We start from the raw sequence: 25,087 nt of genomic DNA on the forward strand, positions 1-25,087 counted from the left end.
TAAATAAACGCCATATAATCTGGAATCTGATTAATCAGAAGGCGTTGATTAGTTTTTCCACCACCAATAATTGTTAATTAATTCAAAGGAATTTTGTGTTTTTAATTTTCTTTCTTTCCCACAGAAAACTTCACACTGTTTGTGGACACCTGAGCAAAAGATTTGCTGTTATAATAACCTCCACTCTTCTGGGAAGAGGTTTCACTGCATTTTGGTGTGTGCTTGTGGAGAGGTATGGTCATTAAGCCACAACGGTGTTAGTAAAGTCAGGTACTGATGTAGGTGAGGTGAGGAGACCTGTTGTGCAGTCTGTGTTCACATTCACTTCTAGTTTAAGTAAAGCAAAAATCTTCCTGCTACCACATCCAAAGACATTCTATACAACTGTGTGCCTTCAACTTTGTGGTAACAGTTTTGTGCGCTGTTTCAGTGTCTGGTGACACACCATATGGAGTCCCAACATATTATACCGCTTTACTCTGTTACGTTTGCCTCTCTCTCTCTCTCTCTCTCTATATATATATATTTATTTATGTGGGGTGTAACGGTGCAAGTATTCATACCGGAAATTTTCGGTACAGGGCTTTCGGTTCGATCATTTTTACGAACACCAGAGTTAAAATCCGAGTTCCCTCAGGAAGGTATTAAGTGGTGGACGGCAAGTTTGTTTAGTCTCCGCCTCGCACTGCATTTTTATAATTATTATTATTAAACCTAAGAGCATACACAACAATAGGAGTGGTATAAGTTCATTATGGTATAAGGGAGTTCGTGCATTGTCACTGTGGCTACTCACTCCGTACCGGATTTGTTTAATTTGTGTTGCGCTAACTATTGATTCTTTAGTGCTTAATGTCCAGCTTCAAGAATTTTTCTTAAAAGGAGAAAATCCTGACAATTACACATATCAAGAGAATGAAGGAATGAAGACATTTGCAAGCATGAGCCCCGTCAGACTGGTCGTGGGGGGGGTGTAGGAACCATTTATACTGCTTCTCTTAATGTTAGTCAGATGTTAGGATTCAGCTTTAAATCATTTGAAGTGCTCGTTCTTAAAGTTGTACTTTCGGACATACATAGTAAACTCGCTCTGGTCACCGTGTACAGACCCCCAGGACCCTACGCTGATTTTCTTCAAGAGTTTGCTTGTTTTCTATCAGATCTCTTGATCAATTTTGATAAAGTGCTGCTTGTAGGAGATTTTAATATTCATGTAGATGATGTAAACGATGCTCTAGGATTATCATTTGTTGACTTATTAAACTCTTTTGGGGTTAAACAAAACGTCACCAGACCAACTCATCGCTTTAACCACACACTAGACTTAATAATATCCCACGGAGCAGACGTCACTGATATAGATATTTTACCTCAGAGTGATGACATCACAGACCATTACCTCATACTGTACACACTACCGGTAGAGCAGATTAGCCGTGTTGCACCACGTTATCGACCTGGTAGGACTATTGTTCCAACCACTAAGGACAGATTCGTAAATAACCTGCCTGATTTATCTCAATTTCTCACTAAACCCATAACTACTATTAATCTTGATGAGATAACTAAGAACATAGACCTTATCCTCACTAGCACATTAGACACCGTTGCCCTATCCGGTTAAAAAGGTTAGAGACCAAGCACCTGCATCTTGGTATAATAGTCATACACATGCCCTCAAGAGAACAGCACGTAATCTGGAGAGAAAATGGAGGAAAACTAAATTGGAGGTATTTAGAATCACAGATAAAGACAGTATGCTCAGCTACAGACGGGCGCTAAAAGCTGCTAGAGCTGAACACCTGAGCAAACTTATAGAAAACAACAAAAACAATCCCAGGTTCCTTTTCAGTACAGTAGCTAAACTAACTACAAATCAGGGCTCTGAAAATTGTGTTCCATCACAGTTTAGTAGTGAGGACTTTATGATTTTCTTCACTGAAAAATAGATAACATTAGAAAAACAATTGTGGCAGTTCAACCTCTTACAGCATCTCCTGAGACAGTGTTACCTTCAACTCCACAACTCCACTGTTTTACATGTATAGGACAGGAAGAGCTGTATAATGTTATTGCCAAAGCTAAATCGACAACATGTCAGTTAGATCCAATTCCTACTAAATTACTGAAGGAAGTGTTATATACAACTGGTGAGCCTCTTCTAAATATTATTAACTCCTCACTATCTTTAGGTCACGTCCTAAATCCCTCAAGTTAGCAGTTATTAAGCCCCTCATTAAAAACCTAATCTGGATCCAAACACGTTATCAAATTACAGACCAATTTCAAATCTCCCATTTATGTCTAAGATTTTAGAAAAGATTGTCGCTGCACAGTTATGTTCCTACCTGCAAGAGAACAATATCTTTGAAGAATTTCAGTCAGGTTTTAGGCCCCATCATAGCACAGAAACTGCTCTAGTTAAAATAACTAATGACCTGTTTTTAGCTTCAGACCAAGGCTTCATCTCGCTGTTGGTTTTACTAGATCTTAGTGCTGCATTCGACACTATAGACCATGATCTCCTCCTAGATCGCTTACAAAATTACATCGGCATTCAGGGACAGGCATTAAGCTGGTTTAAATCCTACCTGTCCGATCGTTACCATTTCGTAGATTTGAATGGAGAGCTATCCAGGCTAATGCAAGTAAATTATGGCGTGCCGCAAGGTTCAGTTCTAGGACCCTGCTCTTCACAATATACATGCTTCCGTTAGGAAATATTATTAGAAGGCATGGAATTAGCTTCCATTGTTATGCTGATGATACTCAGCTATATATTTCATCTAAACCAGGCGATACAGCTCAATTAACCCGGATGACTGAGTGTGTTAAGGAACTAAGAGATTGGATGACCCATAACTTTCTACTTTTAAATTCTGATAAGACTGAGATTTTGCTCATTGGCCCAAAACTGGTATACAGATGCTCCAGCATCTCAACCTGCATTTAGACGGATGTTCTGTAACCACTAGTTCAACGGTAAAAGACCTGGGTGTTATTTTAGACAGCGACTTGTCTTTCAAAAATCACATCAATCAGGTTACAAAACAGCCTTCTTTCACCTTAGAAATATTTCTAAGCTAAGAAATATGTTGTCTATATCCGATGCAGAGAAGCTCGTCCATGCTTATGACCTCCAGAATAGACTACTGTAATGCGTTACTAGGTGGATGTCCTGCTTCATTAATAAACAAGCTTCAGTTAGTCCAGAATGCAGCAGCCAGAGTTCTTACAAGGTCAAAAAAATATGATCACATAACCCCGATCTTATCGTCCCTACATTGGCTTCCTGTTAAGTTTCGAATAGACTACAAACTATTACTTCTCACTTATAAAGCACTAAATGGTTTGGCTCCGTGTATCTATCCAGTCTTTTAACACGCTACAATCCGCCACGCCCCTGAGATCTCAAAACTCTGGGCTTCTAGTAGTTCCTAGAATAGCAAAGTCCACTAAAGGTGGTAGAGCATTTTCACATTTAGCTCCTAAACTCTGGAATAGTCTTCCTGACGGTGTTCGGGGCTCAGACACACTCACCCAATTTAAGTGTAGATTAAAACGTATCTTTTAGCAAAGCCTACACATAACACACATCACATCATAACCTTGTGCTCCAGAACATCTGATCACATGCACATTATCAACTTGTGCTGTTAATATCATGAACAGCAGCTACGCTAATTCCTCTCCACTGCTTCTCTTTCTCTCCCCATCCCGAGGCATCCTGAGGTTGCTCCAGCTCCAGTCACCTCCCACCTCGTGATGATTACGGACCTTTAAAGAAGTAGATGCCGAACTCACAAACATCCTGAACCATCTAGAGACGTACCAGTGCCATTTGGATCCCGCTACATGTGTGGAGTTTTGACATTGGACCTCCTGGAGTGTTTAAAGGCTCTGGCATGGAGAAGCTGATGCTGGATCTGTGGTGATCACAAATGCTGAGCTTATAAAACTCGGAGCTACTAACCATATAGACTGTTTAAGACTGCAGAAAGAACATTACTTATAATCTTAATTACTCCAGTAATCATGTTAGTTCTCACTCCAGTGTTCTGTATTGTTGAAAGATTTATGATCAAACTCTTGATGTCACCCAGATGAGGATGGGTTCCCTTTGAGTCTGGTTCCTCTCAAGGTTTCTTCCTCATAACATCTAAGGGAGTTTTTCCTTGCCACAGTCGCCACGGCTTGCTCATCAGAGACAAATGCACACCATTCACCATCACTGTTGATTTGTGTAAAGCTGCTTTGAGACAATGTCTGTTGTGAAAAGCGCTATACAAATAAACTTGACTTGACTTGACATTTGTTAAAGTCATATTCTTAGAAAATTATCTGTATTAACCAAACGGGGTCTAACAAATGTAAAACATTTAATTACATTTTTCCATTTATTTTATTTAAATCAATTTAAGTTGTGCCAATGTAATCAATATAAGTGTATTGCATTAATTTGATTTATTATATATATATATATATATATATATATATATATATATATATATATATATATATATATATATATATATATAAAATTTTTCTTTTTTTTTTCTTTTTATAAAATATTATAAAATATTTGTATATATTATTTAACCATTTTATTTAAAAAAGTTAATGTAAACTGTTGTTTACAAATGTTAATGGTTCATAAAAAAAACATATATATAAAAAAGTACAAAAAAAAAACTAATAAAAGACGACAAGCAATTTTATGTTTTGCATTTCTTCTGCCTAACCGTACTAAAATTGAACACCCCTAAAATATATATGTACACACACACTGTTCTGAGAAAAAAAACAGAAAAGCCAATATTCATTTTGTGTGTTTGGGAAACAAACAGATGTTCTGGTCTGTGGTAATAAACTATCAACTACAGGAGTGTAAAAAACAAAAAGAGCACTCGTTTACACTAATGGAAATTAGTAATAATTACAAAAATCTCAATTTCATAAACTGAAGTTACATGAGGAATAAACAGTACACAACATCAGCCAAGTTTAACTAAAATTTTTATGACATTTTATAGCCAACATCCCCAGATTTCCCTGTATTACATACACTTTTATACAAAGTATGCAGCCAGGGCAGCCATTTTGTCTTTCGGTTTTTTAGGATTACCCCGTCCTCCAGGCCGTCTCCCTCTACCCCTTCCCCTTCCCCTCCGAGCTCCGCCTCCTTTGTGCATAGGATGCCTCATGGTTGCGTGCTTGAGCTCCACCAGATCCTGGAAAATGGGATCGCAAAAAACGCATCCGGTGTGTTGCGTCTCTCCGTCGGCCAGTGGCGAGTGAGCTTTATGGAAGTCTACTATAACCAGTGACGCCTCGCACGACTCGCAGCTCTCTTGAGAAACCTGCACTTTATGGGCCTGCTCAAAGAAATGCACCACCACGCTGCACTTGTTGCAAGCCATGCGCCATTTAGGGCCAGAATTAGGGTCAAAGACGAGCACGCCTGTCTCACATTCCACACACTGACCAATGCCGAGCGAGTTGAGAGAGTGAGGACAGGTAGGGTGGGTGCACTCGTTACACCCCATACCTGCAGGACATGGAGAGAGAAGGTGAGGTCATTTCTCGTTCAAAATAATATCCAACAAATTTCCTTCTGTCAGACTTGCAGAAGGTCAGTAAAGCCTGTCAGTCTCATTTAACCAGGTTACTTCACCTGGCCGCCATGTTTTTCAGACAAAGTGAAGGAGATGTGGCCTATCGGCCTGTCAGTCTCAGGAAAAGAGACAGAGTTTCTGTGCCAATCATGTCCTAGAAGAAGGTGTGGCTTTCACGCCTGTCACTTTAATTAAAGCAGGTGTGACCTTTGTGATGTGGCCACCATCTCCGTCATGGCCTTTGTCAGTCAGTCAAAGTAAAGGAGGTGTAGCCTCCAAATCTGTTAGTCCCAGCCAAAAGATACATGACCTCTGTCAGTCCCAGTGAAGGAGACCTGGCCTCTGTGTCCTTAAGTCCCAGGGACGGAGGCATGGCCTATTTGCCCATAATTCTTTATAACGAAGGTGTGTCCTCTGCACCACATAGTCTCAGTAACATGCACAGCCTTCTTCTATTTAAAGCGAACACATTTATCAGATAGGAATGAACTGTATGTCCAACACGGAACCACATGTTTGCACTACACAGCTATAAATCAAATCAATCTAAGTCACTGAATACTTTAATGGTCCTCTTGAAGTTAGTTTCCTGTTTCAAAGTGCTTGTCGTGTCTAAATTCAGAATTTGTAACTCTTCATTACCTTTCTTCATGTCTCTGAAGGGAGGGTTGCTAAAGCAGTAGGGACACAGAGAGTAGCTTTTCCCACGGGAGCCTGATGTCCACAGAACAAGCTCGAACTCATCCAGTGGACATCTGAGCTCTTTGTAGAGCTTGATGGCACCGTTCTGGGGCAGACTGTACGTCTCATCACAGTGTGAACAGTGCAGACGGCTCGGCTTGGCCTGGGAGAAACACACAGAACATGGGTAAATACGGCTTTTACTAACACTATATACAATTGCTTTCCTACTTTAAGTTTAATCAGTTCATGGTTGCTTGTCCTACTTGATTTTTTTAATTGTATGGTCCAAAACATTCCTACAATGCATTTTTATTTATAATGCCAACTTTATACTTCAGGAGTTGAAACTTTAGGACTCAATGTTTCTGATTCAACAGGAAGTAAAAAGTGAATTTTTGACTGAATTAATGAGGCTAGAGATTTTAAAAAGTTTGAAAAACATCCCATCGAGGTCAACGCTCAGCAATTACGTCAAACGTCTACGTCTAATGTCACTCAGTCAGTGTGACCCCTATTAGGCAAATTAAATCAGTAAATATCCCTTTAATATATGAAAATAGAACAGAAGACTGAGGAGCATTTATGATTAAATCATGAGATAAAAAAATTATAATAAAGCTTTATTTTGTGTGTGTGTGTGTGTGTGTGTGTGTGTGTGTGTGTGTGTTTACTGCAGTCAGAGTGGGACTGTAGTTGGAGACTTTAAAAGTTGGGCGCATGCATGCATCGTTCATTTTCATTGCTGAAGGTCATTTAGAGCATCATCAATGGAGTTGTGACATCATTACGTCATTCTGACTGAAAATATTATTTGACTTGATTCATGTGATGGAAAAAATGAAGAAAGAGCAGTGAATGGGAAGGTAAAAATATATGTGCGCATATATACTATAAAATGTATTTAGCAATTTATTCATTATACCACAGCCCAGATTAATTCTTGAATCTGACTGATCAGAGAGTATGCTTTTTTTTGTTTTGTTTTTTTTTAGAACAGCAGTAATTCTGCCTGTAACATGAACATTAGAGATTGGTATTAATGCCTGTTCTAATATAATATTGTTTCTATAGTCTATTTACCTAAACTAAACAAAAATATACAACAAAATATAATGTAATAATTTTTTTACATTAATAAAAAGAGTCATGTGTGTGAGCGTTGTAAAAAAAAAAATAATTAAATTAAATTAAATTTTAATAAATAAAAATAAAACAAATTATTGATTATTGATAGATTAGGAAAGTCCTCACTAAAGAAGAGTGTATGCTTTATTGTTTCTTGTAAAATGATATGAGGGGGGAAAAAAAGAACGAAAGACAAAGATCAGAACTGTGATGTGCGTGGTGCCGCATCACACCCCTCGACTCGTATTATTTTAAAAGAACAGCACGGTCTAGAGCATTATTCCAAATTTAAAATATCATGTGGCAATATAATACAAATTATTTTACACATTATATCACAACTGCTTTCATAACTAATTTCTTTCTAAAAATGCTGTCCAGAATTAATTATTAGCGATACATATTGAGCAACACAGAACATCATATATAATGTCTCATATTAATCATCTTTCATCTATTTTTACCAAAAAATATAAATAACTGGCACAAATTCTCCTTGTATAGTCATATCTTTTTTTTTTTAATTTACATCAAATTCAAGCAAACCATCTAACTGTCAGCTATAAACGATTCTGAATCCACACAACTCTATCTCTGTACAGACCTGAATATACTTCATGAAGCGATGGCACTTCCCACAGCGTGAGAATGGCTTTCCTGTAGCAGCGATGGGCGAGAAGGACACCTCCATCAACTCATCCATGCCTGCACAACACAGAGAGAATTAAAATCTAAACACAAAGATGACTTGATGTGTCTATAACTGCTGTTATTATTGGATAGTGTCATATGTGATATAAGCATCTCAAGATGTTTTTTCTCGCCACTGTCACCACTGGCTCGATCTTATAGGGACTAATTTATGATGATGAAAATGGATATTTATAATCTGTTTATTTTTGTGAAGCTGTTTTAAAACAAAAAGTTATAAAAACACTACGCGAAAAAATAGATTTGAAATAAACGTGTAAATAAGCAGTAGAGTTGGTGGAGTAATATATTCACTAGTCACTAAGGACGTGCATCTCGATAACCGAGACCGTTGGGATTCGCATCTCGAAACATAGCCAACGATACAATACATTTAAGACACATATAAAGCAGATACCAATGTGAATTCGATACAATTCACCTCTACTATGATCCAAATCCGATTTGATTCAACACAATGCAATTCAATGGAAAAAATATACTAATCCTTTAATGGAAAAATATACACGCATTTGTAGTCAGACCAGACGTTCATTTTATGCTCTGTTTCTCAGGAAGATGCAGCTCTACCTCTGCCATGTTAATCTATTTTATGTGTGACTCTCAGGACACGCCTCGGTCTTTGTAGTGTTGTGATACGTGTATTCACGTAGCAGCAGCGGTGCTGAGGGAACGTACTCGAGAAACAGTTTAGCGACGAGAAATCAATCTACATCTAAAATGTTGGTCACAAATTATTGGTCACTTTCTAAATAATAAAAGTAAAGTGCATCTACTAATAATTTTATATAAATAAATAGTTTTTTTTTTTTTTTACTAGTCACCACTAGTAAAAATAGCAGTGAGGCAGTTAAATGTGTGTAGCTTCTTCTGAAAATATTTTCACTACATTTTTAAGGATTATTTAATTTTACTTTAATAGATTGTGATGATTATAATCACAGTTTAGTGGAAAGCAGAATAAAACAAAAATACGATTCCTGCAGCGAGTCCAATACAACTCAGCTGGTTTAGACGAAAATCGGTAGCTCATGTCTGCTCAAGAGGCAGATCCAGACTCATTTTGGGGATGATACTTTAAATGGACTTAAAAAAAGCATAAAAACATCTCAGATGCTGCCAAAGACATCACAGTTTATTGAAGAGAAAATTGTAGCTCAGTGGTCAAGACATTGGGCATCTGTTCAAAAGGTTGTGAGTTAAACCCAAGCACTACAGCCACCCCTGGGCCATTAAATTTGGGTTTTAACCCTCAATTGTTCAGTTGTATTAATAAGAAAATTGCTATACGTTATAATTTAGCTGAAGTAGCACATGTAATTTGAATTTTTGTGATGGTTTGAAATGCACCATAGGCGGCAGCATCACAGCTTCAAGCACATTAGTGTCATAGAATAACCGAGGATCTGGAACCTTCTACCCATGTTTATCTTTAAAGCTTAAAACCTATTTTCTAGAATCTACATGGTGTGTTTATAATTTGAGTGCATTTTAATTGTTTGCAGATGTTATTGTCAACATAAAATATATAAGACCAAAATCCGTTTTAAGACACAAAACCACTTACCAGAAATGGAATCGACAAAGTAGTGGAACTTCCGCTTAAAGATGTCCAGTGTGTGCTGTAGTACCTGGTGAAAGTTCGCTTTGCCCAAAGCAATTAGGTTCAGTTGCTTCTCCAGGGCACTGCGAATAGTGGGCAATACCAATTCCGCATCTAACACACACACACACACACACACACACACACACACACACACACACACACACACACACACAGAAGCACACACATGCGTGAACACATAAACAGTAAAGTTTTTAATGCTTTTGTATTTTATTATGCTTTTGTTAAACATTCTTTTATTAAAAAAAAAAAAAAAGTAACTACAATCATAAAAAATAGAAATCTGATCATGTGCCTTCAACATTTTAATTGAAAAATTCAACAAAATAAAATGACTCAAAACACAGGTTTATACATCTGACATGAAACTCTGCATTACTTTAGAAGAATCTAATAAGTCTACTGAAGTCTCGAATTATCCTGCATAGTCATGTCCCATTTTTGACCCACATGCAAAGCAACACAAAAATATAAACACATTTATACACAATCTGACATCTATTCACTCTGGTAAAACATTCACACCATCAACTCATTCCTCACTCACCTATCTTGTAGTAGCCATGAACCAGGACGATTCCCAGATTAGTGGGTTTGAGTTTGCGCCCGCTCTCCACCGTAACATAATTCCGCTGACAGATGTTATTGATGTGAACGGGGATACTAGCATCAGTACCTGAAGAAGGAATAAAAAAAATAAATAATAATAATAAAAATACATATAATAAAATAAATAATAAAAAAAATATATAAATATACATTTAAAAAATAATAATATAAATAATAAATAATAATACAAAAATAATGACAAAAGTAATTTTGTTAATCCAAATCGTGTATTTGGTCACGAAGGGTTTTTTATGCGTTTCTTTTCTTTAATGGATTAGAAGGTGGATAAGTGTGAAAAGTGAAAGTCTTTTTTGTTTATTTTAGACTCACGCCTGTTCTTTTGGTTTATATGCGACAAACTTGGCAAACGGAAAGACAGCGAATGGCTGAAAGAAAGTTCTGTGGACAGATTTTTGTCTCTAACAGAAGAACTGTATATAAAAGATGATGTGATCAGGCTCCCTCAAACCCACAGCCAAACATAAAGGTAGAAGCTTAATGGTTTGTGGGTTGTACTGGAGCAGGGATTGTTGACTTATTCCAGGTGAAAAGAAAACTGAATCAACGTGGTTACCATTCCATATGACCAACATACAACCAACTTCACCATAGAGACAATGAGCCGAAAAACACGTCCAAGCTCTGCGAGTGTTATTTACACAACAGTCGGCTAGTCTGATATCTATAATGGAATGGCCTTCCAATCACCACACCTAAATCCTATTGTACTGCTGTGGGATGAAATGGATTGCATGGTCAGAAAGTAATCTCTACCTTTAAATAATTTTACAGGAAGCATGGCAAAGTATTTCAGCTCAATGTTTTGGTGAACTGTAGGGATGCTATGAGTGTGTAAAGCTGTAATTCACGCTTTATTTTGCGATGAATATAAAGAGTCCCATCTGTACATTTATAAATTTGTTAGGTCAAAATGAATATACTAATAAATGTCCTAGCTTGTTACACATAAAAGGAACATGTATGTGTCTCTCAAAAAGGTGTTTCCGAGTCTTTTATCTCTATTAGGCTTCAAATAATTAAATAAATGTGTGGAAAAGAATCCTAAGTTACACCAGTATCACCTGTGATTTGATTTGATTTGATAGTTTATTCTTCTTTACAAGCCTTCACAATTCCAGCTGCAGGTTTTAGGTACAAATCTACACTTAAATCTTAATTGAATCTCCTCTTGGTCTCTCACCGATCCCATGTTTCTCCATGAGGGTGATGAGTTCAGCCTCTGTGAGGTAGTCGGGTGGGTTTGTCTGCTTCTCCAGCAGTTTAATCTCGTCGACTGTGAACAGGTCTCCTTTCTCACATGATGGTAATGCCTCCTCGAGAGGAATTCCCTGCCAGGGCATCACCTCTGTAAAACCTGGAGATAGAGAAATAAAGCGCTATAAATGAAATCCATCTTTTTGTGACTGAAGAATTCAAAGATAATTCACGTACACATCGGTACACGCACCTGCAGAAAGAAGAGTTTTGCCGGTACTGGAGAATCCCTCAGCGCCAATTTGGAACGAGATAGTGGTCTGCAGGTACTTGCAGTCTTGGCTGACCGTGGCAATGAAGTGACGTGTGATGTACTCATACAAGCGCCAACCGTCGCTGCCTACACATTGCAGAGAGCACGAAAACTTCAACACCAGCACTAGATAATCAAGTTCCCGAATGACAACTAGGTATTCCGTATGGTTACTGGAAGTGTGGATCCGTACCGAGCTCATTTTCTGTGGCAGCCCTCATGGGGGTGATGGGAGGATGATCTCCTGCATCTACACCTTTTCTGGGACGGTTAATGCCCTCAGAAATGAGAGTTCTTACCTGTTTCATGAGAAATTCAACAGCACTACAGCTTAATGCGAAACTCTGCTTACATACAGTTCAGGGTGTCATTCTTTTGATTTATTTTACAATAAGGTAAGTTGGAGAGAAATTTGTTTTCCCACATTTTACGACACATTTTAAAGACTCACCGGTTCAGCCCAGTAAGAGCAGTTGGCCTGCTGCTTTAGCGTCCCCTTGAGGTCAAAGTTCTCAGGGTAGTGAGTGGTCTCAGTTCGAGGGTAGCTGATGTAGCCTTGTGTGTACAAGCGCTCGGCTATCTGCATGGTGTGCTGAGGACCCATTCCTACACACACACACACACACACACACACATTTATTAGAAACACTGTATATGCAAAGAACGAGAGGCATTATCAAAGATGCCTCTCACCACAATCCTGGACTATTCACCTCCTTTCTTCTGGAGGACACAACAGGTGCTTCAGAAGCTGCACAAACTGAAAAATTGCTTTTTTCCTGTAGCTGTTGTCCATTGACCAATTGATCATACAATGTTAACAAATACACTACTGCACTGACATTTTCTGTCTATACTCCACTGCTTCATTTAACAGCACACAATGAAAAGGTAGAAAGTACAGATATTGTGTAAAAAATTTAAAGAGTGAAAGTACTGACACCAGAAAATCTACTTAAGTACAGTAACAAAGTATTTGTATTTCATTATTTCCCATCTCTGGTTTCAGGTAGACATTCAAGTTTCTTACCCAAAGCAGAACTAGCCACTCTCAACATCTCCACTGTGTTCAAGGCCAAAGGTCTCTGCTTGGCTTTCTCTTTCTTACTGACCGACTCAACCTGAGAAATGAGACACGTGGTAATCATAACATGTAGGATACTCAATTTCATGGACATTTAAAGATATTGAATAGGCTAAAGACTCACCAAAGCTTCTCTTGCTGACTTTGCCATGTTGACGAACATCTGTCCAATTTCTCGGTCAAACACTCGTACACGATCCCAATCCAGCGTGATTGGACTATCCTTCCCTTTAAACACCTGTGGTTCAAAACAAACAAATAAAAAATAATAAAGCTGAATGTTCATCTCATTGTGCATCACTGCATCACTGACACTGAGTCCCCACAATGCTGACCTTGGCCTGGATGACCCAGTATGTCTCAGGTTTGAAAGATTGGATCTTGTCGTGCCTCTCTACGCAGAACCCCAGAGTCGGGGTCTGGCACGGACCAAATGAGATCAGAGAGGAGTCCAGGTTACCGTATTTTCCCTGAAAATACTTGGTTTGGAACCTGAATGAATGAAAAAGAGAAGATTAAGAAAGAGGATTAGGTGATATTTCTGACAAAAAGAAAGTCCTAGCAAGAAGAAATTAAAACAAAAGGTTCCATCAACAGTATAAAATTGTATATACTGTGTATATACTGTGTATATATCTCCTGTTCCTGCCTCTGTACCTTGTGAAAGCACAGCCGATCCGAAGATCCAGTTCCTGCCTTGCATCCACGGACAGAGATTCGTTCTGATTAGGTTCTCCCAGCCGATTCATGGCATTACAGATGTCGGTGTCTGTGATGGAGCTAAACTTGGCCCGGTACACAGTACGCTCATTATTGTAAGGCATATTCATCACTGGCTGGATGGCATCCAAGACCTAAATCACACATAAAGAAGATAAAAAAATACGATTCATTTGCTACATATGCAGGAGATTCTCATCAAAATATCCGGGACTGAAGCTTACCTCAAAACAGATGTTCTCTCCTTCTTTATCGCAGTCCAGCCACAAGACAACAAAGTCACAACCTTTGGCTTCAACCTATAAAAGATTACAGACCATAATGCTTTTCAAATTGACTGTTTTATTTTGTAATGTCCTCGAAAGATAGCTGTGAGTAACAACAGTGAAATCATCGGGTTGATCACCACTCATTTATGTTATCCCACTTTATAGGCACTGATTTCTGCAGACATCATTACAGGTACAGTCTCTCCTTCATATGTCTCTCTATATGTGTTCTGATATGATGAGTGTGAATATTTACATAATTTTATTTTCAGACTATTCAAACCATTTAGGATGGGATTATCCTTCAAGAGACCATACCCATAAGAAGAGAAACATCTCATTTTTTACTCTAAGGGGACAAATGTGGGGAGAAATGATGACAGAAAAAAAAAATGTATCTATAAAAATATGAAAAATATATATTTAAAAAAATAAGATTATGTAATTTTCCTTTTAATTTCTCACCCATTATAAAATCACTGTGGAACATTTTCAAATGAAAAATGAGGAATAACAATATGACAAAGAACTTTTATAAAAAACACTATGATTAAATACAAACTGTTATTTGTGCACTGCACTGAATAATATTTGTGTGCGGTTACAATTAAACTAATATTAATTCAAGTGCAATATAAAACAGCGTTGCTTTTAATGGCATAAGCATCACATTGCTGAAGGGGGAAAAAAAATAAAAATGAAAAGAATAAAAATAAAGAAAGACTCATGAGTGCTGCAGCATTGCTTTAGAGGTTGCAGAAGCAGAAGGTCCGCTTGTCAGTGTTCAGACCGTACGCCGAACACTGCAAAAAGTCAGTTTGAAGGCCGTCGTCCCAGAAGGAGCCTCTTCTGAAGCTGTTCACAAGAAAACCCGCAAACAGTTTGCTGAAGACGACCTGTACAAAAGCATGACTTACTGGAACCATGTCCTGTGGTCTGATGAAACTAAGATAAAGTTTGGCTCACATGGTTTACAGCATGTGTGGTGTCACCCTGGTGAGAAATAACAAGAAAATTGTGTCTTGCCCACAGTCAAGCATCATGGTCTGGGTGCTGGTACTGGGGAGGTGCAATTCACTGAGGAAAACATGGATTTCAACATGTACTGTGACAATCTGAAGGAGAACATGATGCCCTCTTTTCAGAAACTGGGACAAAGTTTCTCCAAACCTAAACCCTATTTAGCACCTGTGGGGCTCCCGTGATGTCATTATTAAGTGGAAGAGGATCCCAGCAACAAACTGTGCAGCTCTGGTGAATTCCATGCCCAGGAGGATTATTAAAGCAGTGTTTTGACATGTTCACTTAGGGTGTACTAACTTTTTAGTTATTTTCAGAGGACAGTGAATCTGTACTGCTATACAAGCTGCACATTGACTAAAATATATCCAAGTTTTATTTTATTGTATTACATTTTTTATTTTTTTTTATGTAGAAAAATAATTAGCACTCAAAAGAAGAAAATCTGTGAAAGCGTTTCTGAAGATTAAGACGAAAAAAAAACATTTGTCAAATAGTTTGATTCTTTTGCACAACTGAAAAGTTTTACATTATGCTAAAGTTTTAGATATTAGGCTCTATTACTGGGGGAAAAAAATGAAAAGGCACCTGTAGAAATTTGACCATGCTGAGTTTAGGGTTGGCTTCTTTCTTCTCAGTCGGTGCTTTAGTGAAAAGTTCAGCAGGATCCACTTTATCCCAGTTATTGTATTTTCCTTTAACAGGAAACACCAAACAAGTAATTCAATTAAAAAGTAACATCATAAACAATATCAATAAACAATAATAGAAAGCATTGAACTAAACTTGTGTATAAACTACAGAATAAACACAAGTTTACTGCATTTAATAAATTATATATTTCAGTTGTAATGATATTTTATTTTTTGCTTATTCCAACACAGGGACAAATAAAAGTGAAAATCATCATAAATTCATATATCAGACAGACATTTTTAGAAATTTATTACAAAAAATGAAACAAAACTGAAGGAATTTAAAAACTTGGACCTACAATATGCTTCAAATTATTTGTAAAATTGGGTAGGGAAAGAAAAAAAAAAAGACTGGAAGGTAAAAAAAACTTGCCAGTGAAATCCAGACTCATGACATGACCACAAACTGAGGTCATCTTAAAGCGCACGTTTTGGCCCATGAAGTATCCCGGGTACTCGTGCACTGAGCATGCTCCGTTTAGGCCTTTACGGCTGGAACAGCCACCTGTTAGACACACACACACACACACACACACACACACACACACACACACACACACACACACACAGTGTTATAGTTGCAAGACTCTTATAGACAGAATTACTTTATTTGCAAATGACTAAAATTCAGGAATTTTAATTCAAACCAAACAAATTAGAAATAATTTTTCTATACTATTCTCAACACAGTGAATAGACATAGCGTTCCATTTGCCTTAATGGCCACGTGTTCATCTGGATATTCTTCCTCATCCAGACCCAAAGCAAACTAGTGAATGACTGGATAAATGAGAAGAAAAAAAGAAAGAAACATATAACCACCACCCCCCACACACACACCCCTACTGTCTAACCATTCATACAAAATCTAGTCTCCATCGTCATCGTCCCCTCCTCCCCATCACTCAGTCCATCAATTTGAACTCGAAGCAGATGACGCTGACTTTAATGCTCTGTTGTCATGTCTCACCCAAGGCCGAGCTTCTCATTTGCAAATTCTAGACCCTAATGAAGGATAAAAATTGCCATGATCATCCCTGCTCCCCTTTTATTTATTTATTTATTTATTTTTTATTTTTAAAGAATGAAGGGTGTGGGGGTGTGTACCTCAGATGGCCTCTATTTAGGATGAACAGCATAAATAGGAAGGGAACAGAATCAGTTTGCGACCTACAGCTTCACAATTGCCGACTGACTGCACCTCAGTAGCACTGATTCGACTCGACAGCATCTTTCCTACGTCTACACTACAGAGCAGCATGCAACAGGTAAGTGTCTCTCAATCTCGGTGAACTCTAGTTTCCTCTAGAATGGATGTTTGGAGGACCTCAGGACTTTATGATGCTTCTCAAAAAAAGTAAATTCGATCTACAGAGAATTTGGAGGAAACGAGATATCTTAATATGCAAATCAAATTTGATTGGACATTTTCGCACACTTCATGAACAGTTCTGGGTATTTTTTTTTTTTTAATTCTTTTTAAATTATATATTACATATGTCTCATCGTAAATATTTAGTTTTGTCCATTTTCTAAAAAATAAAAAATGTGATTCAACTCCAAATTACTTAAAAATCACTGGAACCTGAATCATTACTCCGATTTACTCCGAAGTATGAAAAAATTAAAAAAATTACATTATTTAAATTTCTTTCTTTTTTTTTTTTATTATTGTCAAGAATAATGCAATTTTGTTCAAATATTAGATCCTCAAGGAAATCAAAATCTGTCAATTATTGCAATAAAAAAAAGAAATTATTATATCCTATTATCGCTCTGTCTTTCTCTCTATCTCTCTCTCAGCTCCTGATTCTCCTCACTCTGACCCTGCTGATGTTGGTCCCGGGTCTGTGCGGTCCCACTGTGGGTTGTGCAGTGGATGAGGCGATATCTCCTGCCTGCATACCCAGCCTGGCAGATTACTACACTCAAGTTACTGATCTGCCCAGACACCTCAACGAGCGCAGCCTGGCAGAATGGACCTACGTGTGAGTACCACAGGATTGGCTCACTTGTGCTCAGAGCAAGACTCCACTTTGAAGCTTATCATATACTATTGTTAATATTTTTTGGCTGTGCATAGTAAAGAGCTTATGTACTAATTTAGGGGACATTACTAGTTTCAATAGTGAGAGAAAACTCCAATTCGAGAAACATCTCCAAACTGAAACAGACAAATGCAGAAATGCTAAATTTCAGTATAAAATAAATCCTGGATGCTAAATACTAGATGGCATGTATATATGATTCATCCAGAACCAGAACCTTAAACCTTCTGCCTTTCTCTCATCCCCAGCGAGAAAATCGACCTGAACCGTGTGCCACAGGTCATTCACGAAGCCGTGTGCCTTTCCAAACACACATGCAGCGGCGTGGACAACAACCTCAGCGTGGAGAGCATCCCAATCACCATCAAAATCCCCGTGCTCAGGAGAAACCCGGGATGCCTGCACCACTCCGTGGAGTTCGAGTCGGTGAACATCGCATGTATATGCGCAGCTGCGCGACGAAACTAAATAAGCATCACCTGTTAGCTTATTGTTTTATTATTATAAAGCAACTCACTTTTTAGCAACTAAAACTCATGTAGTGTCAGTGATAATCTGAAAGCCTGTCAAAATGTATATTTATGATAATGCATTAAAAAATTAAATCGATTACCGGTCTGTATTGTTTTTATTTTATTTTATCAGCTTCTAAATTATATGTGATCAGCTCTGACATGCATGTGGCTCCCTCAAATGTTATGAAAAACATGAGGAAACTAAATTTCTTTCGTTCTTTCCAGTTATTTTCATATTATTTCTTTCTTTCCTTCTTTCTTTTTTTTTTGTTTATATATATTTTTTTTACATCCATCTTTCTGAAATTTCTTTCTTTCTTTTTGTTTACATTTTTTACATCCATGTCTGTCAACTGTTTCTTTCTTTCTTTCTTTTTGTTTACATTTTTTACATCCATGTCTGTCAACTATTTCTTTCTTTCTTTCTTTCTGTTTACATTTTTACATCTATGTCTTTCAGAAATATCTCTCTCTCTTTCTTTCTTTCTTTCCTTGTTTCTATTTGGCTGTATTATACTTTATTTCTTATTGTTTCTGACTAAAAAAGGAATCAATGTTGCAATTCTGGCAAATTTAATAAACAAAAAAAAAAAGAAAAAAGAAAAGGGGGAAAGACTTCCCAAAGCCATTAGACGCAAAACCAGTATTTCATTCATTTTCTCCCGAATCTTTTAACCTAGTTTTGAATTATTCACACAAACACACACACACAGACAGACACACACACAGACACACACACACCATCCAACTCTACAACTACAAGAGACGGTGAAGTCTATCATGCACCTTCTCTGGAAACATGAAGCCTTGTCATTCAAGCTGCTTCACAAAGTATAACACACATTGAAGAAAGCGCTATCTGCCCTCCTCCATATGAAAAGAAGAAGGAGAATTCTGTACATTATAATCCTTTGCAAAGTCACAATCTTCAGACAACAGACAACGCTTTTCTGAACACGTCTGCATTCCCAGCAACCACCTACAGCATCGCGGTACATGGAGAGAAAAGTTGTATCTGTGCACTTTAATGGTACGTAGGAGCTGAATTTTAAATAACTCCTATCTGTAGTGCACTGTATTAATTAGTTAATTATACTGTATTATTAATTAATTAGTACAGTGTAGAGTAGTCTGAAACTGAGTTACAGTACAGTGGTCAGGGGCATACTAAGGTTTTCCAAAACAGGTTCCACGTGAAACAGACCTCGCAAGGGTTCATCAAAGAAGTTGAGTCCTTGTGCTGTGCGTCAGGTGCAGAATTGCTTTAGAGGCTGCAGAAGGTTCCCTCGTTAATGCTCAGACCGTACACTGAACAAACGGAAACCTCTTCTAAAGCTGCTCACAAGAAAACCTGCAAACAGTTTGCTGAAGACCAACTGTACAAAAGCATGAATTACTGAAACCGTGTCCTGTGGTCTGATCGGACTAAGATTAAACTTGTTTGGCTCAGATGGTTTACAAAATGTTTATTAACACTGGTGAGGAGTAACAAGAAAATTGTGTCTTGCCTACAGTAAAGCTTGGTGGTGGTAGCATCATGGTCTGGGGCTGCATGAGTGCTGCCGGTACTGGGGAGCTGCAGTTCATTGAGGGAAAACAAGCAGAAGTTGCTCTCCCTTCAGAAACTTGGATGAATGGCAGTTTTCCAACATGAAAACGACCACAAACACAAAAAGCTGAAGGTAATGGAGAGGCTAAGTATGTCTCCAGACCTGAACACTATTGAGCACCTGTGGGGCTCCTGAAGCGGAAGGTGAAGAAGCGCCATCTGTCAGACATCCAGCAGCTTCTTGATGTCATTATGAAAAAGTGGAAGAGGATCCCAGCAACAACCTGTGCAGCTCTGGTGAATTCTATACCCAGGAGGATCAAGGCAGTGATACATAAGAACGGTGTTTCATGATGACAATGCACCCTGTTACAGTGATCTTCTCGCCTAAAACAACATGATCTCACTTTCACACCCCCTCTTCTCACCAGATTTGGCTCCTGGAGAATATGCGCTCTTCCTGAAGATGAAGATCTGGTTCAAAGTGTCGGCGACTACATTGCGGCTATCCAGCAAAGAATCACAGAAGGTGTTTGACACGCTTCGAAAAGAAGACTTATAAAGATCTGTATATAAAAATATAGATGTATCTAAGGCACATTATATAAACATACACGTGTGTGAATACAATACCTGTTCGATACGTGTGTATATATATATATATATATATATATATATATATACACAACAGAACCCAAGAACCTGAAACTGATCTACAGATCTTTGGTTTTACAGATTGATTAATTCCTCATTGACTTCTTAAAACTCATCAACAATGAAAAGACTCTTTGTTTTGTAAAGTGTTTATTTTATATCCTTTTATACTTTTTTATCTTGAGCATAAAAAGAGTCAGAAATACTAAGATGTATAAATTTGCAGTTTGGGTGGAAAGAAATTAGCCTCAGACTCTTCTTATTTATATACTGTAGGTTTTTTTTCATTGTGACCACTTGCCAAGTGGTTGTTTATTAATAATTAATGATTAATAATATTAATAACAATAAATCATCATGAGTTTTATTAGTTTAAAGAGAAAGAGGGTTCAGCATTAATACATTTTTACATCACTATATATACAGTATATCTGTTCATACTTACCATCATAGTCTCATATTGCAAACTATTAAATAATAAGTAAAATAATAACTTTATCAGTTTTTACTCACCTTTAGAGAGGATTTTGGCGATAGACTGAGCCAAAGAGGGCTTTTCAGCCACCATCAGCACTGTCTTCATTTCTGCACCAGGTAATAACTAACAGCTTAATTTCTCACTCATATACATTTAACTAAGATTCATTTCTGCCTCGAAAACAAATAAAACAAACGTCGAATTTCTGCTCAGAAAATATTAATTAATCTACAACCTTTTTACTGAGTTATATTAGAAAGTGAGCGGTATTTCTTTAGCCGTACGGAAGCACAGTTTTCTACTTCCGGGTCACAAAATAAAAGCCTTTAAACTGCTTCAAAGTCATTAAAATTCAGATGCGCTCGTCTTTCTTTCTTTCTTTCTTTCTTTCTTTCTTTCTTTCTTTCTTTCTTTCTTTCTTTCTTTCTTTCTTTCTTTTTGTTTCATTTTTTCACCATCCATGTCTGCCTGCAATTTAATTATTTATTTTACTTTCTTTCTTTCTTTCTTTCTTTCTTTCTTTCTTTCTTTCTTTCTTTCTTTCTTTCTTTCTTTCTTTTTGTTTCATTTTTTCACCATCCATGTCTGTCTGTAATGTATTTATTTCTTATTTTCTTATTTTCTTTCTTTAATTTTTTTACATATTTCTTTCTTTTTCTTTCTTTCTTTCTTTTTCTTTCTTTCTTTCTTTCTTTCTTTCTTTCTTTCTTTCTTTTTGTTTACATTTTTACATCCATGTCTGGCTACAATTTCTTTCTTTCTTTCTTTCTTTCTTTCTTTCTTTCTTTCTTTCTTTCTTTCTTTCTTTCTTTCTTTCTTTCTTTTTCTTTCTTTCTTTCTTTTTTCTTTCTTTCTTTCTCTCTTTATCTTTCTTTCTTTCTTTCTTTTTGTTTACATTTTTTACATCCATGTCTGGCTAAAATTTCTTTCTTTCTTTCTTTCTTTCTTTCTTTCTTTCTTTCTTTCTTTCTTTCTTTCTTTCTGTTTTGAAACCTATGTACTGCAGAATATAAATCTTTACTCAGTAAAAGTTTTTGTTTTTCTCTTAAGAGAAGAGGTAAGTATACTTTAAGTCTCTTCTCTATTCTGACACTGGGGTGTTGGAATGAACTTCCCCTAGATGTTATCTTCAAGCAACTGGTGAAGAACTTCCTCTTTCTGAAACATTTAAACTAAAACTTTCCAAGTTGGCTTTGTTTTAAAAAAAAAAGCTCTCAACAGAGTTGTAGGCTGATTTATCAATTCCCCCAGTAGGCAGCGCTCTCGCTGCTCCCTCTGTAGCGTGATGTGAGGATGTGTGGTGGGAGCTAAGCCTTTCACAGCTTTCTCAAGGAGTAGAGGCTCTTTTGGGCTTTTCTTTTAATGGAGCTGGTGTTAAATGAACAGATGAGGTTAAACTGAAAGTGGTGCAGAAACTACAGAAGCTGGTGAACCTCGGATGTCCATCAGTATTACTCGGCTCAATCAGATGTTTTTTCATCTTGTTTTTCGAGCTTGATCTTGGTTCTTTGAGTCGTATTATAAATCCAATCCCTGAGCACAGGATGGGTGAATTTACCCTAGGCAAGGTGCCTGTTTTATCTATATTTTGGAGAGTAGGAGGAAAACTGGAACCCAGAGAAAACCCACATAGACATGGAAAAAATATGCAGACATCTGCACAGACAGTAAGGATTAAACAACACCTATATCAATTTTCTCGCAGTAGGAGTAAACCTGGGGACACAAAGGAAACCTGAAGAGATGTGTTGAAAATGTTCACACATCTGCACAAACAGCAACTGGGTAGCAACACATCCGGCTTGTACACTCAGGGTACTACTGGATTGCAACATTCTGCCAGAAATTCATATTTCCTCTTCTTTTCGAGAGGAATAGGGATGTTATAGACACCAATCAGCCGTAACATTTCATGTTACCCTGGCATCTGTAAAAGAGGGTGGGATTTATTAGCCAGCAAATAAACAGTTAGTTCTTCAAGTCGGTGTGGGACAAATAGCACAAGGATGCATTATGGGATCAAAGGGATCCAGGGAAGACAGTGTGCTACTCTGGACAATGTTATTCTGGCATACCTTGGGTTTTGGCATTCATGTGGGTAATACTGTACCCCATTAACCTAAACATTGCTGCGGACCAAGTACACTTCTTCATGTGAACAGTAGGCGGCACTGCCGTCTTTAAAAAAATGAATCAGGAATGTTTTGAGGAACAAGACAAAATGTTTGCTGACTTGTCCTCCAAATGACCAATATTGCAAATTGTTTGATGATCATTGGAGTCGGCTGGACAAGCAGATCCAATCCATTGAGGCTTCACCTCACAACTTCTGCTCAGGATCTGCTAATGTGTTGTTGCCAGATGCTATAGCAACCCTCCAGAGGTTTTTTGGAGTGTATGCTTTGATGGATCAGACCTGTTTTGATAGCACCAGGAGGACCTATAAAAAGGCTTTTACGTGTCACATATACATTACAGCACAGTGAAATCTTTTCATTGCATATGTTAGAATGCTGGGTTCAGAGCTCAAGGTCAGCCATGATACACCACCCCTGGAGCTGTGGTTAAGGGCCTTGCTGAAGTTCCATCAGTGGCAGCTTGGTGGTGCTAGGGCTCAAACCCCCCCAACCATCCAGTTCCCTGTGATGGCTGATCTGTGTATTGGTGTATAGTTTTAGTGGCACTCTGTATTAACTCATTCTGTAGATATTTTCTCTCAGTATTTTTTGACACGTTCCAAGATAAATAATTTGCTTTGTTCAGTGTTGTGAAACAGCGCCCTCTATCGGTGAAACTCCACAATCGTTACTATTTGAATTACAAATTTAGCCCTTCAGTGGCAAGCAATACAATTACAATAAATATTCTTGTTTTGTGCTAAACTAAAGAAAATTAAATATTGTAAATAATTCATTGTTATTAAATAATTTTAATAATTTTGTATTTTTATATACTTTTTAATTATTCACGCATTTGTTTGTCTGCAATCTGAGTAAGATCTTTTTTTTTGCTTATTTTGTCGGCAACTTTTTCAGGACTTTAATGTATTTCTGTCTTTTTTTTAATAGCTTTCACGAGTAGATTAAATTTGGTCTCAGCTGTATTAACGCTTGGATAATACAAATGGAGTTACACAACATGACCACCAGGTGGCGGAAAATCCCAACAAATGAAAAGCGAAGCCCCAAATCGGATTTGACTTGTCAAATAATAGAAAAAATGTACCTTATAAAAACAACTTGTGTCAAGATTCAAATGAAGTACAGATGTGAGCTCTACTTTTTGTGATTCACAACCAGAGACATAAAAAAAATCTCTGGCAAGATATTTGCACTGCAAATTCCATATATCAAGACTGTGAGCTTTATTTTTTTTTGGATGTTTGATTGAATTATCACTGAGAAGCAATATATAAATAAATATTTTCTTTGAAATAATTTTTTTACTTGGAAAATATTTTTTACACACACGTACGGTAAAGTAAAGTAAACAACCCCCACTACTTTTTCTCACCTTCTACATGATATAAGGATTTTATATGAAATCTTTATCCACATTGTTCAACTAAAATGTCTGAAACAGGATATGTTTGATATTTTTATGTAATTGTTATTTTTATGTTAAGGATTATTATATGTAAGTGTATCTATATAACCTTATTTATCTAATTTATTTCCTTTTCTGAAATCAGACGCTATGTAATGAGCCAAGAAAAAGAGCCATTTTATTTTATTCAGTCTTGTGGTATGTAAGCAATTGTTGAATTAAAAATGCAAGAAAAAGGAAAAATATATTATTATATAAGATTATAGCAGTGAATTATTATGCACTTTATTAGAAGAGAAGAGAAGAGAAGAGAAGAGAAGAGAAGAGAAGAGAAAAATGAGACAAGAAAGGGAGTAAAGTTAATTGAAGAAAAGAAAAGAAAAGAAAAGAGAAGGATGAGAGAAGATTTGTAAAAAGTAGGAAAGAAAATATTAGAAGAGTAGAGTAGAGAAGAGAAGAGAGAAGAGAAGAGAAGAGAAGAGAAAAGGAGATGAGAATACTAGAGAAGTTAATTGAAGGAAGGAGAATAGATTTGTAGAAAATAGAAAAAATAGGTAAAAAGAGATTAAATGAAAATAGAAAGAGAATTGAAGAGAAAAGAAGAGAAAAAGGA

At 37.1% G+C, this 25,087-nt stretch overlaps 1 protein-coding gene across 1 annotated transcript; it reads right to left on the bottom strand.

Moving 5' to 3' along the window:
• Positions 1-4,999: 4,999 nt before the first annotated feature.
• Positions 5,000-21,240, bottom strand: top3b (DNA topoisomerase III beta). The gene is made up of 17 exons (XM_046842188.1): positions 20,964-21,240; positions 16,058-16,189; positions 15,578-15,684; positions 13,925-13,999; positions 13,638-13,834; positions 13,316-13,472; positions 13,105-13,218; positions 12,927-13,017; positions 12,348-12,502; positions 12,090-12,195; positions 11,837-11,983; positions 11,570-11,743; positions 10,307-10,435; positions 9,703-9,852; positions 8,029-8,129; positions 6,258-6,459; positions 5,000-5,548 (listed from the first exon to the last, which is right to left on the bottom strand). Exons 1-17 carry the CDS (start codon positions 21,031-21,033, stop codon positions 5,070-5,072), a joined length of 2,586 nt encoding a protein of 861 aa, XP_046698144.1. The 5' UTR covers positions 21,034-21,240; the 3' UTR covers positions 5,000-5,069.
• Between the last annotated feature and the right edge of the window lie 3,847 nt (positions 21,241-25,087).

The sequence above is a fragment of the Silurus meridionalis genome, chromosome 27, assembly GCF_014805685.1.
Source record: "Silurus meridionalis isolate SWU-2019-XX chromosome 27, ASM1480568v1, whole genome shotgun sequence".
Taxonomy (NCBI): Eukaryota; Metazoa; Chordata; class Actinopteri; order Siluriformes; family Siluridae; genus Silurus; species Silurus meridionalis.